Below are 13,909 nucleotides of genomic sequence, written 5' to 3' on the forward strand. Positions count from 1 at the left end.
CATTTTTACATTAGCAAAAGGAATCTTGTACCTGAATGAACCTTCCTTCAGGCATTGCTTAGAAGGGATTACAAAGTATACAACAGTATTCAGCCAGAGTTAGAAAGAAAACAGAAGCTCTAATGTGACAAGGTGAACATTCCTATTCTACTCACAATATAGATGGTGCTCTGGGTCTTTGGATGTTCATGGAAAACTGGGAGTCCAGACCAATTTATGACCAGGCTCCCTGCCAAGTAGGCAGTCACAGAAGTCTCTTGAGCCTTTCTTGTCTATTGTGGCACTATGTATTTTATAATCTCTCATCCTAGAAGCATCTCAGAGCTTCCATATTTCTCCCAAACTGGCCATCCAATTTGGATAATTGTTTGTCATTATCTCTGTTGCAATAAATGTAACCTAAACTATTGTTTTGTAGATCCTGGTGATGAGGTTATACCTGAAATAATTGGACAACCCTTTATCACATATCCCCAACCTATGTGTAGAATAAAAATCAGATTGAAATAATTTCTCCATTCCTTTCCCAGTTAATGAATTAGTCTTTTAACACTTGTTAAGATGAATGCAGCACTTCAGTTCCACAGAATGGCATTTTGTTGCAGAATTCATACAGAACTAGACTTACAAGATAGACATTTAATGACACAGTTATTGTCACCTGAAGAATTGTAAACAATGTTTCCAAATTTTGGTGATTTGATCTGTACAGAAATTATTAACAGGCAAACATTTTAAGACATTGTAATTGTAGTGATGTATTTTTTTTTCTATTTCATTGGCAAAAATGAGGGCTGACAACTCCACAATAAACATTTCACTTCATGTGTTTTCAAGCTCTGAATACTCTTATTGAATTCCCTTGTATTTTCACTCAGAAAGATTCCTGTAGACATGGACATTTTTTTTTTAACTTTGGGGTCAGAAAATATCCTAGTTTTAGTCACTTGGTGAAGTTTTTTTTTCTTTTTTTCTAAAAGAAAAACAACCACATGTGTTTGAAGGAGGTTTAAAGAGAGGGGAAACAGGTGTTATGTTATAATGGTCAACATTCTTAATGAATCTCAATTGACCCTCAAACCAAATGAGCTACAGCTTGAAGCTGCTTATAGCTTCATCTGCTTAACTCAATCATCACAATCCTCCAATTCAAAACAATTAGTGTATATCCCTATTTTTGGACTTGCTGTAGGGAGGGGATAAATAACTTCAGTTATACTTACAAGTTTCATTTTTGTTGTAAAATAGATTTAATATATTAGTATTTCAAGAATATTAATCATTCCAATTTATGATTTTTAAGGATTATAATGTTAAAAGGAATGTGAAAGCTTGCAAAATAAACAGATGAAGGCATGGGTGTTGTTTTTTTGGGGGTTTTTTTTATTTATTATGGTAGTTGTTATTGCTTTACATAGGTTTGAATATTAAAACACTGAACTATTTATACATTTGAAAATTGACAGAATACAAACTGATTTTGTATTTAGGGCCTTTAGGTCCTACCTGCCAGGGCCTACATCCGAGCGGGCTCGGTGCCTGGTTGTAGGTCCTGCATTTCGGGCCTACAGTCGAGCGCTAAGTGCTTGATGCTTGTAGGCCCGACAGGCAGGACCAAGCGCCAGGCCCACTTGGATGTAGGCCCTGCGAGCCGAGCCTATGAGCATTGGGTGCTCAGCTGTACGCCCTGCCTGTCGGGCCTACAAGTGTTGAGCGTGGTGCTCAACTGTAGGCCCTGCCAGTCAGGACCTATAGCCAGCACACAAAAAATCAGCTGACTAAACGGCTACCGTTCCCCTCTTTTTTCCATTTCACTGCTCTTTCCGTTCTGGAGGGGGTTATACTTATTTCGTGTCAAAAGCATTGCATAACAAATACATTTTAAAAATGATGAAAGAAAAAAAAATAGAAAAAAAATAGCATTGGATGAATGGGGGTTATACTGTTCTGTGCCATCTGAATGGACAGAATGGTATGAATACACGAAAGAAACAGATGAAACAGTATCTGGGCCAAACTGTAACAGTCAATCCTCAGTATTCACAGATTCCGAAAATAATTCCCAAGCAACTCTGGCTACCAATTGTATAATAACAAAATATGTAATCACATAAGAAGCTTACAAAATCTTGATATGTTAGTGTTGACATATTTTATTCAGGAGAACTAAAGTAATTAATTGTACTAAATAACATGCGAAACTACGGTGATATGTATATACCGATATATGCCTTCAAGTTATCTATAGATCTTTGCCCCCCCCCCCCCCGGAATTTCATAGTGTTTTCTCAGGCAAGGAAGCCACAGAAGTAGTTTTACCAGCTTCTTCCTCTAAATATAGCCTATGGCACCTGGTATGCATTGGTGGTCTCCCATGTAACTATTAGCCAAAGCTCACTTACTTGACTACTAAAATTAGATATGGTATCTTCAGAATACTTAGACCCTGTTATAGATATGTGTGCTCTCAATTCCCTTCATATTGAAATATTTTAACCCTGTGCTTCTGCTTTTCTTGATTAAATAAGCTCATAGCAAAGTTTGTGAGAATTCATCTCTACTTGCTTTTTTCTTGGTTGACAAACATTTGCATAATGCATTACAAGTATATAGAACAGTAAATGTTCCTCTTGCTCTTTTATTTTTCATAATTAAATTCCTCCCTGCTATACAATTATCTTTTGTCTCCATTTTTCTTCTAAATGCAGAGGATTGCTGCTTCAGGAAAACAGCAGGTTTTCAGAAGCACTACATTACTATAAATTGGCCATTGGAAGCAGACCTACTTTAGCCTGTAAGTAAGATTGCAGATTCATTTGCACTTAAGTGACACTTTTCCTCATGCTGTAAAATGTATTTAATTTGTCATAAATTATGCAAGAAGTGATATCTGCCTGTACACAAGTCTTTCATAAAATCATAGAGTTGGAAGAGACCTCATGGGCCATCCAGTCCAATTCCTTGCTAAGAAGCGGGAAAACCACATTCAAAGCACCCCCGACAGATAGCCATCTAGCCTCTCCTTAAAAGCCTCCAAAGAGAGAACCTCCATCACACTCCGGGACAGAGAGTTCCACTGCTGAACAACTCTCACAGTTAAGAAGTTCTTCCTAATGTTCAGGTGGAATCGCCTTTTCTGTAGTTTGAAACCATTGTTCTGCGTCCTAGTCTGCAGGGCAGCAGAAAACAAGCTTGCTCCCTCCTCCCTATGACTTCCCTTCACGTATTTGTACATGGCTATCATGTCTCCTCTCAGCCTTCTCTTCTGCAGGCTAAACATGCCCAGCTCTTTAAGCCGCTCCTCATAGGGCTTGTTCTCCAGACCCTTAATCGTTTTAGTCGCCCTCCTCTAAACACATTCCAGCTTGTCAATATCTCCCTTCAATCACGGTGCTCAGAACTGGACACAGTATTCCAGGTGTGGTCTGACCAAGGCAGAGTAGAGGGGTAGCATGACTTCTCTGGATCTAGACACTATACTCCTATTTATGCAGGCCAAAATCCCATTGGCTTTTTTAGCCACTGTATGACATTGTTGGCTCATGTTTAACTTGTCTATGATGGCTCCAAGATCTTTTTCACATGCACTACTATTGAGCCAGACATCCTCCATTCTGTACCTTTGCGTTTCATTTTTACTGCCTAAGTGGAGTATCTTGCATTTGTTTCTGTTGAACTTCATTTTGTTAGTTTTGACCCATCTCACTAATCTGTTAAGATTGTTTTGAATTCTACTCCTATCTTCTGGAGTGTTGGTATGCCTTCCAATTTGGTGTTGGAAACTTGATGATCGTGCCTTCTAACCCTTCATCTAAGTCATTAATAAGTTAATAAGTCAATAAGTCATTTCCTATTGTACTTGCTGAGATTTGGGCTTGTCCTGCCATTAAGAAAAGAGTGGTGGCTACCTCAGAAAGCTAAAGAAGAGTTTTACAGATATAATAGACTGCTAAAATTAGGTCTAAATTTTCAATAGGCAGCAAAATGACATGATGGAGACTATTGTACTTTAGACACATCATTATGTGGTGACTCATTGGAAGTGGCAAACAGTAGAAAAAGAGGAAGACTGTTCTACAAACTGATTAATTCAATTGAGGAAGCCATTACTACTCTGAGTTTACAAGACATGAGAAGGGGTGTTGATGGCCCTATCTATACTGCCATATAATGCAGTTTCATAATGAAGTTTAACTGCATTGAACTGCATTATGAGTCTACATTGCTATATAATGCAGTTAAGCTGCATTTTGAAACTGTATTATATGGCAGTATAGATGGGACTGATGACAGTGGTCCTTGGAAGTCTCTCATTCATAGGGCCCCCATAGTTGAAAATTCATTTGACAGCACAGAAAAACAAAACAAAACCAAGCAACAAAGTTTTAAGCCCTACTCTTGATTCAGAAACAAAAGGAAATCTTTCATGTCTAGAGTTCCCTGTTCACTTGAAGCTGAGTTAACCTTTCTGTTAACCTGAATGGCAAGAACTTTGTTCATTCTTCAGATTCTCATCCTTAACTGATTTGGAATTCAGTTGCTCTTCTTCCTGCAGAGTAAGATACTTCATCATTTATCATCATCTCTAGGGTTTTATTTTGTTTTTTCCTATAGAGCAAGTCAGCTTATTTGACATGCTCGATCCATCCTAGTGAAATTCCAATTCCAATTTGCCAAATTGTTTCGACAAAGAAACAAGTGCTGAAAATGGCTTTCCTTAATTTAAACAAAGTTGTTGAGCTTCTTTTGTATTTGCTTCATTTCCAGTGGTGGCAGTTAAGCTGTGTCAGGAATTTCTGGTCAGCAAAACTGATTCTTGTGAAAATAATAGTCCATGCTAATAGTACGATATAGAACTGCTGTTACAGCCTATAGCTGTGACAATAAGAAATTTAATCAGTTAAAATAAATTGCCATTCTAGATTGGAAGAAGGAACACAGCTTTTCTTTTAAACAAATGAACTATAATGCAGTCATATGCTGATTTATTTAATACCTTCATTTTCCCTCGCCCACAGCTGCCTATTTAAACACTGGTATCATCTTAATGAACCAAGGCAAGGCTGAAGAAGCCAAGAAGACATTTTTGAAGTGTTCTGAAATTCCTGATGAAAACTTAAAAGATCCTCATGCTCATAAGAGTTCTGTTACCAGCTGCCTTTACAATTTGGGAAAACTCTACCATGAGCAGGGACAGTATGAGGTGAGAGCTTCCTTGTTCACAACGAAATTGCATGGTTGCACAAACCTCCATGTAATAATCAATTACATTATTTAGTTAAGTTAGATATTTTTAAAAGTAAATTCATTATTTGAATTAGAGGCCAGCGTTAAGTGAGAAATATTGACAAAATACATGGAAAGTATATTGTGCTCCATGTTTGCTTATTTGTTGAATTTATCTGATTCCTCTCTAGTGTAATATCCTGTGGCTCTTCTTTGGAAAAATAGATCATGGAGGAAACAGCATGCTGTTTCACACACAAACACACACAGTGTGCAGTTTGACAATATCTACCAACCATTGGATTTTTAAAAAGATTTTATGTGTCTTTAAATCTAAGTGTTTTGAAGTAAATGTTGGATCCAAGCATTTTTGGAGTAAATAAAATTGTAAATTATTGAGGTCAAGTAATTGCAGTTTTAGGGAAATGAATAGGCCTGCAAGAAAACAACTTTGTGCTGTTTTGCATTTGTAAAGATCTGCAAAAGATAAAAAAGAATGTCATACAGAAAAATGAAAATGGACATAAATGTCAAACCCTTGGTGAACATTTATGAAATGGATCAATTTATGTGTTTATGCATGGCCTAAGGAAATCCAGCTGAGTAAACTTTCATTCAGACATTCCTGTGCTTTATGGAGTTCTCTTGTTCACATTTTTGTAACCTTTTCCAAAAATTCATATTGTACCCTTTCTAACAAAATATGCTGCAATTGGTGTTTGTTCTTTTACAATACACTGAAAGCTATCATTGTGACGGTTAGAATATGATAGTAAAGATAGCCATATTGTGTGCAAAAGGAGAAAGTAGACTCAGTCTACAAAAGCTTATGCTGCCAACTTTGTTCTTTCAGTCTCTAAGGTGCTACATGACCCTTCATCCATAATAAAAACTGATTTGTATACTATGTCCTTCTACATAAATGAAGGCTAACACACTTTTCATTTCTGAAATACTTCATTTTGACACCTGTAAGCAGGGAGGGCAATGCTGGAAATTATTCTATATTGCATTGAGGAGAATCATTACATTTATTGATTTCTTTACGTAAGAAAGAAGTGTGATTTGTGAAGGCACCATTTCTTTATTATTAGTAAATGTACCTCTTTATTCCACCTTCCCATATCAATTTACATGTAAAATGTATCTCCACTTCCAGTGCTTACATATTATTCAATGCTGATATATTTCTCAATGTTCCCCCCATAGGATGCTCTCACAGTTTACAGAGAAGCAATACAGAAAATGCCAAGGCAGTTTGCACCACAGAGTTTGTATAATATGATGGGTAAGTAAAAACCAAACATTCGAGATAAGAACTAATATATCAGCTATTAAGGATACTGGTCCATTTACATAGTCTTGGATAAGTTAGCTTTTTCCCCTTTTGGGATCCTGATAATTTTCTTCTAAGAAAGGAACTTGGTCCATTTATAGCTTGTTTTTCTAATATTGTCAGTATTAGACATTGCTATAGAAATACCATTTTTGCAAGATGTCTTCAAGACAGAAGAAAGTAGCACCAACAGAGGAATCCTTTTCTGAAACCTGGGACATTTCGGGGAAGTGTGTGAAATGGGACTAATTGTAGCCAAAAGGAAGAAAAGGCTTCACTAGATTTCAGCTCAGGATTTTACTACAGACTTCTACCATAAAGACTTCTATCATATATGGAGTGAAAAAATACCACAGATGCCCCATCCATTTCAGATGCAAAAAGGATGAGGCATTAGACATCATGTTCCAAATGTACACAGGCAACGGAGCACACCAAAATTGGGATAACTGTAAAAGAAAAACTATGTCATAATATCTGATTGTCATCTGGACAGACAAATTAATGATGAGGAAGGTTTCCAATTGGCAAGATGATTAAAAAAGGCTGGATGTTATTCTGTCTGTTTGACCTGTAGGTGGAACATATCAGATGAAAAGTGAGATTAGACTTGGAAGAAAGAGGTGTGGGAATTGGAATAAGGAATACCAGAACTTAAAAAGATACGGAAGTGTATATTTTTTTACCTTTTTCAGAATGCTTAATGTTCATGATTTGTTTTTTACAGTTCAGTAGTTTAAAAGTGTTAATGTCAGGTTACTGAAACGTTCTTACTTTCCTATATTTACAACAGGCTAAGCTTGCAATCATGTAGATATTTTCCTAAAAGTAAGTTAGTTCTGATGAAAAAGTGGGACTTCTGAGTAGACATATTTAGGAATAGACTGTCAATATAATATTTCACATTTCAAAGCCTTAAAAAGCAGTAAATTTAAAAAGAGAAAATAAAATACTGCCCTTTTCTTGCTGAGGCACAGTTTCATAACTGCATTGTCAGCTGTGTTTAGATGGGGCCGGGCTGTGGCGCAGCTGTTGAGCAGCTGCCTTAAATCACTCTGACCATGAGGTCATGAGTTCGAGGCCAGCCCGTGGCGGGGTGAGCACCCGTCAATAAAAAATAAAAAATAGCCCCTGCTCGTTGCTGACCTAGCAACCCGAAAGATAGTTGCATCTATCAAGTAGGAGATAAGGTACCACTTATAAAAAGTGGGGAGGCAAGATTAACTAATTTACGACCTGGTATGAGGAAGTGCCGTCAGTGTGGATGAAGCAGCTGCTCCCCCCGTGGCCAGAATCGAACATCCCCTCAGAAGAAGGTTAACTTGCCTCTGCGTGTCTCTCTCTGTCTCTGTTTGATGTGTTTATGGGCATTGAATGTTTGCCCTATGTGTGTTATAATGTGATCCGCCCTGAGTCCCCTTCGGGGTGAGAAGGGCGGAATATAAATACTGTAAATAAATAAATAAAATAAATAGGTTTATTATTACATTCCTGATTCTCCAATAGTGGTTAGCGTTATCACTTCAGCAGTGTAAATCTTTCAAAATCTCCCTTTTCTTTGATTTTCTGAGGTACTGAATTTTATCATGCTGGTGTGGCCAGGTGGTACCTACTTCAAAATCTAGCTGCTGATTTATATATCAACATAAAATACTCTTTTTGGCCTGCAGGTTTAAAGTGTAACAGTTTGATTCTGGCTTGTACTCCTAGGTAGCCTGGTATTTCTTATGTTTTCTATTGAAAATGTGCATTGAATGGAAAAGTATGCAGTAAATTTTGTCTGCAGCATTGGTGTGATTTATTTCACCAGGTGTGTTTTAACCAAGCTGTGGAAACCATATGTTTTGGCCCTTTACCAAGCAAAAATATTTTATCAATATATTTTTTTAAAAGTTTCAAAGAAAGAAAGGCTATAAAAGGATATATTTTAAATGGTCATCAGGATTACTTTTAAAGAATCCATGTAGTGTTGCATTGCTATATCTATTCTCTCTCTCCCCCCCCCCCCCTCTTTTGGCACTCACTTTCAAGAAGTAAGCATGAGAGGTAAAACAGATTAATTGGTTTGGCTCTGGGGCATGCCATAGAAAGGATAGAGTCCAACTCAAGTGCATTAAATAGGTAATCTATTTTGTTTTAAAGCTTCAATTAAATCCTGGGGTCAGATGAAATAATGATCCCCTTGGGATGTTGAGTAGTTTCGTGCTAAAATTAGACCAGCTTGGAAATCATTCTTGGTATAGATATCTATTGCAATCCTGGAAATGTGATACCATGCAGTTGATTGTATTGCATTGCTCTTGAAAACCACACAAACCCACCTGCTAAAATAAGTCATATGGTAGCTAGCTTAGTGGTATAAATATAAATTGGAGTGTAGGGACTATATTTTAATTTTGAAAAGTAATAGGAAATAAAGTAAGGCGGGTCTATTCATGTTTCAGATCGTTAGGAAGTTTTCCTAATTGAATTCCTCTAAGAACATCATGTGGCTGTTGTTCAGGTGCAATTCTGATAAATCAGTTATAATCTGTTTGACAGTTTTTTGTCCCTACAATTATTGACCACTATCCATCAGAGTGAGTTACTGGCATACAATACACTCTCATGACACGACGGCTTATCTTTTCCAGGTGGTTACACAATATGCACAGAAATTAATCAAGAAGCCTGTTGTATGACCTAAATTTTATTGGTCTCATATCTGTGGAACATGGATAAGTGTTATAAGACCCACTAGGTGCTAGCTATGCTAATTAGGGCTTGAGGGACCTGATCTACATCAGCATCCAGTATGCAATTGTGTCCCATTCCAGCTGTAGCCATATGCTGGGTCTGAAGAGTTTGAAGAGTATGAACAAGGATAGCATGGTTTGAAGCACAGCCATAGGTTTTGATCACAGTCTTCCAACCCATTATAGATCCACCCTATAGTGTTTCCATATATTCCATGTTTATTCAATATACCCATGTATATATCCAGAAATTGTAGTCAAAATCTTAACACAAAAATTGGGGTCAAGATAAGAGCAATAAAATAAAACAACTGTCACCTGTTCATGTGGATTGTTTGCCTTATTGTGGTTTCAAGGGTCTCCTTACTATGGAGGAAGGCCAACCTGTGACAAGCTCTGAGAGAATAGAAAGGATCAGGGCTTTGCTTAGGTTCTCCCAGGATGGCCTAACTGGTCAGCTCTCTCTACGCAGAGAAGGGTATCCCCTTCATTTATAAAATTAATGTGGTATCTATAATATGGTATATTTTTATCACACATAAAAAAGAAATCATCCCCTTCCCTGTGTAGAGTGGCAAAAGGACTTTTATGGATGAGGGTCCAAGAATGGTGGTGATTCCAGCTGGTGTGGTTGGCCCCCTGAGGCAGCACTAGTGTTTTTTCTTCTCCACAGAATCTCCCATACCTGCATTTAACTTATGCATGAGGCCAACACATACATGAGCATATATGGTAATCAGTTTGCTAACCAAAATATCAATGGAGGCCTTATCAAATGCTTTGCTAAAATTCAGATTAATGACATCCACCATGTTTGTACTCTCTACTAAACTAGTGACCTGGTTTAAAAAAAAGTAAGATTAGTTTGGCAGGATTTGTTCTTGACAAATCCATGTTGGCTCCTGCTAATCACTGCCTTGTCATCAAGATACTTGTAGACAAATTCCTGTATAATCCAGATGATTGTCTCAATGGATGATTCTCTTGAAGCCTTGTAATTAGGTTTTGTTAGAAGTCAGTTGAATATAATTGGGCAGCCTAGAACTGTGGGCTTATAATGCAACCGTATTTGTACATGACATTTTCCTACCAAGTAGCTTTTCATATGGCTGCAACAAATGTTTCACCAAGTGACTATAAAGCCTCTTTAACTCAGTTTGTAGCATAGTTAAAATCACTGGAACGAAATACACATCTCACATGAAACAGTCTCCACTCCCTCCTAGTAGTTCTCAGTACCCCTCTTTTGTATGTTTAACTGGGCCAATAATAATACCTCTATTCTTCCAAAACTGCTTTGTATTTTCCATAAATGTAGCTTTGTCTGTTCCTAAAGCCAATGTAGAAAATAAATGCACTGTTCTTGGTTTGCCATTTTCATTTGTTTGCTGTCTTTCTCTTGAAGTGGGACCCAAAGAGGCTCACAAAAAGAATAAATTAAACCCTAAAAACATTTTTAAAAACAGTTCAAAATAATCACATTACAATATTATGAAATCAGAGAGAGGGAGCAGCAACTAAGAATGCTTTCTCTCATGTCCTCACCAAGCTAGCCTGTGACGGTGGCATATGTAGTGGTACTTGTAATAATTCTGTGCTCAATGTGTGTACAAAGAGAAAAAAAGTATTGTTGACTGAGTCTTAATAGCTATGTGTTTTTCCTCATTTCTAAGAAGACACATTCTTTATCTAAAACAGATAATTCAGTGTCTCCAGGCTGAATTCAATGCCTCCATTTTGTTCATGATTAGTTTCTACTCTTGAGGTTATTAAGAGTACAGAACTCCTATACTGCCTAACAATTGTCTCTTCTTTGTTGAAACTGATTAACATTAGGTTTCATTTTCTGCTTCAATTTCAGTGGTTGAGTTTTCTAAAATATACTTTTATTCCATGATACCAATTAATTAAGCTTTGTGTTTATTGGCTGTCTTGGTCCATACGGAGCTATTCAACAGAAATAAATGGAAGCTAATTATGTTAAAATATATGTAGAGCAGGAATCTTCAAAGGTTCCTAACCGAACAAAGTCATAAGCTACACTATACATTGGTGTGCAATACTATACATTGGCATAACATTATGCCAATATATAAAATGGCACAGATGCCACACTATTCATTGATGTAAAATTGTGCATTTATGTACTTGGTCTTTAATATGAACTTAACTATGTGTTACACTTTCTATATAGTTCTTGCCTTGAGCCTGGGTTCTGGGTATTTTTCTCAAAGCAATGGCCTGCAGGGTCCAATCTAGATTAGTTACCTTAACCCCCCTGGTAGTTCTTCTTCCTATAGCAATCTTGTTTTGTCTGAAGACCTCTACACTTGTAATCCCCAGTGCCAAAAAACTATTCATTAAGTGGAATTTTAACAGCTTTTAACACTGCATGAATGCCGGGGCCTTTCCTTTCTCACTTTTATATAGGTCCAAGCAATTTATATGTCCAGATGCATAAGTTATTAGGGTATCACACAAGTTAACAATTTTAGCGTGAAAAATGTGTCCTGGGATTTTTTCTATGAAAGACATTCTCAAAGTATACATTTTTTACTCTGTCTGTTGTACTCTGGAAACTATTCCAGGAAAAAAATGTTCCCAATCAGAGCCATTATTTTATTTTATTTTTTTGCAACAGGAGGCTAGAATTGAACTGCCCTGATTTATTTTCATGATCCCATAGGTATCATTTTAAGTATTCAATGAATCCAATACTGCCTTTTTTGCTTCAGACTTTCAAATTACTCCACCACTGTTTAACACACACAAATGGTTTTATTTGGTTACCAGCTAGAACACACCTATATGAAATCAACAAGAGAGTCTTATGTTGCCTTAAGGACTAATAGATACATTATGACAAAGCTTTCTTTGAACCATAGTTCATTTCTTCAGATACTTTAAATCTGTCATAAATTATAGTTATAAATACACATGGTGGTGACTGACTGTGTAGAAGGAAGACTATAAGCAGTGAAATCAGAGCAGAATGAAATGCAGAAAGTCCAGACAGTGTCAAACATAGTATCAACACTGACCATTCTTATCCTGGCTTTGGATAAGCCTATTAACACATGGAGGGGGGCAGGGAGGTTCATTAAAAAGCTCTCTTTATATCTCCAGCTGCAGAAGAGAGAACTGATGAATTGCAATTTACCAGCATTTTCAGCTGATGCTCAGTTTGATTCTTCCTTTGCTAAAAATGACCACTTTAAGATCAGTGACAGAATGTCCTGGGAAGTTACGATGTGTTCCCACTGGTTGTTGAAGATGGCCATTTCTGATGTCAGATTTGTCTTCTTTCATTTTGTTGCCTAGATACTGGTCTGGTGATCCTGTATAGAGCTCAGTGAGGCTCTTTTAGTAGATTATGGCATTTGTCACATTGAAAGATGAGCAGATAATTGCATTATTAAGTTCTGTATTGAGGTTGCTGAAGTTGACATAGATTAACATTGGGAATGGTTGTAAAGTCTGAGTACTTCTGTTTTTATCTTTGTTGCAGTGCCTTTTGTTTCTAATGAGTAGCTGTTTCACATTCAATTGCCTGCACACCTTGCTGTCTCTATTTGCACATTATGCAAACTGTGGTTGAACAGCCCCCTTTCTAAGATCCATGAAAAATAATTTCTTTCAATTTTGTTTCTCCTCTCCTGAGGACTTTGATAGACACCAAAGGGCATATAACCCAGACATAATGTTTGGAGGAACAATATTGTGAAGCAATGCACTAAATCAGTGGAATGACTAATACCAAACACACAGCATCGGCCGATAATATGCAAACTGTTTCCAACTATAAGGGTTCAGGAAGTTCCATTTAAATAAAGATTCAGCTTCAGAAAGGTGTATTGGTCTAAATTCTCTTATATGTTACATGACAAGATTATATTGGTCACCCCAATCCCTGTGGAATATGAGCGCTTTATCAAAATAGTAAAAACCTGCTCACTAGCTTCTATACTGAGAGGCTGTAGGACACATTATCTTTAGGGTATTACTCCTAATATAGCTGTCTTGTTGAAAGATTATTACAGACTCCATGATGAAGACCCATTAAGTGAGCAAACACTTCACGCAGTGTAGAGCATTTTGTCCTCCATCTCTGAAGCCAAGAAAGAACAGTAGATAAAGTTGATAACAGAAGTCGATATGGGTAGGAGGAGTCAGAAAGCATGGAGGTTGTTAAGACAATTGGTAAGATGGTTTCAGGAAAGGGAAACGCTGCACATCACAAGTATTGAACCTGTCTCAGCACGTAGAAGATGGTTTTGAAAGACAGCAGATTACAGGAGGTGTCTTCATAGACCTATCAACAGCTTATGATACTGTAAATCATTGCCTTCTCCTGAGAAAAATTTATAGTAGCAGAAAGGATTACCACCTTACCTGCTTCATAAGAAATCTGCTACAAAACATGAGCTTTTTTGTTGAGTTTCAGTGTCAGAGAAGCAGATGGCAAAAACAGAAGAATTACCTACAATGCAGTCTGAGCCCTGGCACATGCATGCACAATGGAGGACCTTCATACAGAAACACCAGAGGCACTCAAAGTGGCCAGCTTCTGATAAAAGGAAATTAAGTAAAATGCCAAGTTTTTAACTTTGTT

General features: G+C 37.1%; 1 protein-coding gene across 1 annotated transcript in view; it reads left to right on the forward strand.

Moving 5' to 3' along the window:
- tmtc2 (transmembrane O-mannosyltransferase targeting cadherins 2) overlaps positions 1-13,909 on the forward strand; it is a 229,045-nt gene that overhangs the window by 157,372 nt on the left and 57,764 nt on the right. Inside the window, exons 5-7 of the mRNA XM_062982690.1 lie at positions 2,709-2,794; positions 5,019-5,203; positions 6,436-6,514. Coding sequence (XP_062838760.1) covers positions 2,709-2,794; positions 5,019-5,203; positions 6,436-6,514 — 350 coding nt within the window. The remainder of the gene's footprint in view (positions 1-2,708; positions 2,795-5,018; positions 5,204-6,435; positions 6,515-13,909) is intronic.

Source organism: Anolis carolinensis, chromosome 5, assembly GCF_035594765.1.
Source record: "Anolis carolinensis isolate JA03-04 chromosome 5, rAnoCar3.1.pri, whole genome shotgun sequence".
NCBI classification, from domain to species: Eukaryota; Metazoa; Chordata; class Lepidosauria; order Squamata; family Dactyloidae; genus Anolis; species Anolis carolinensis.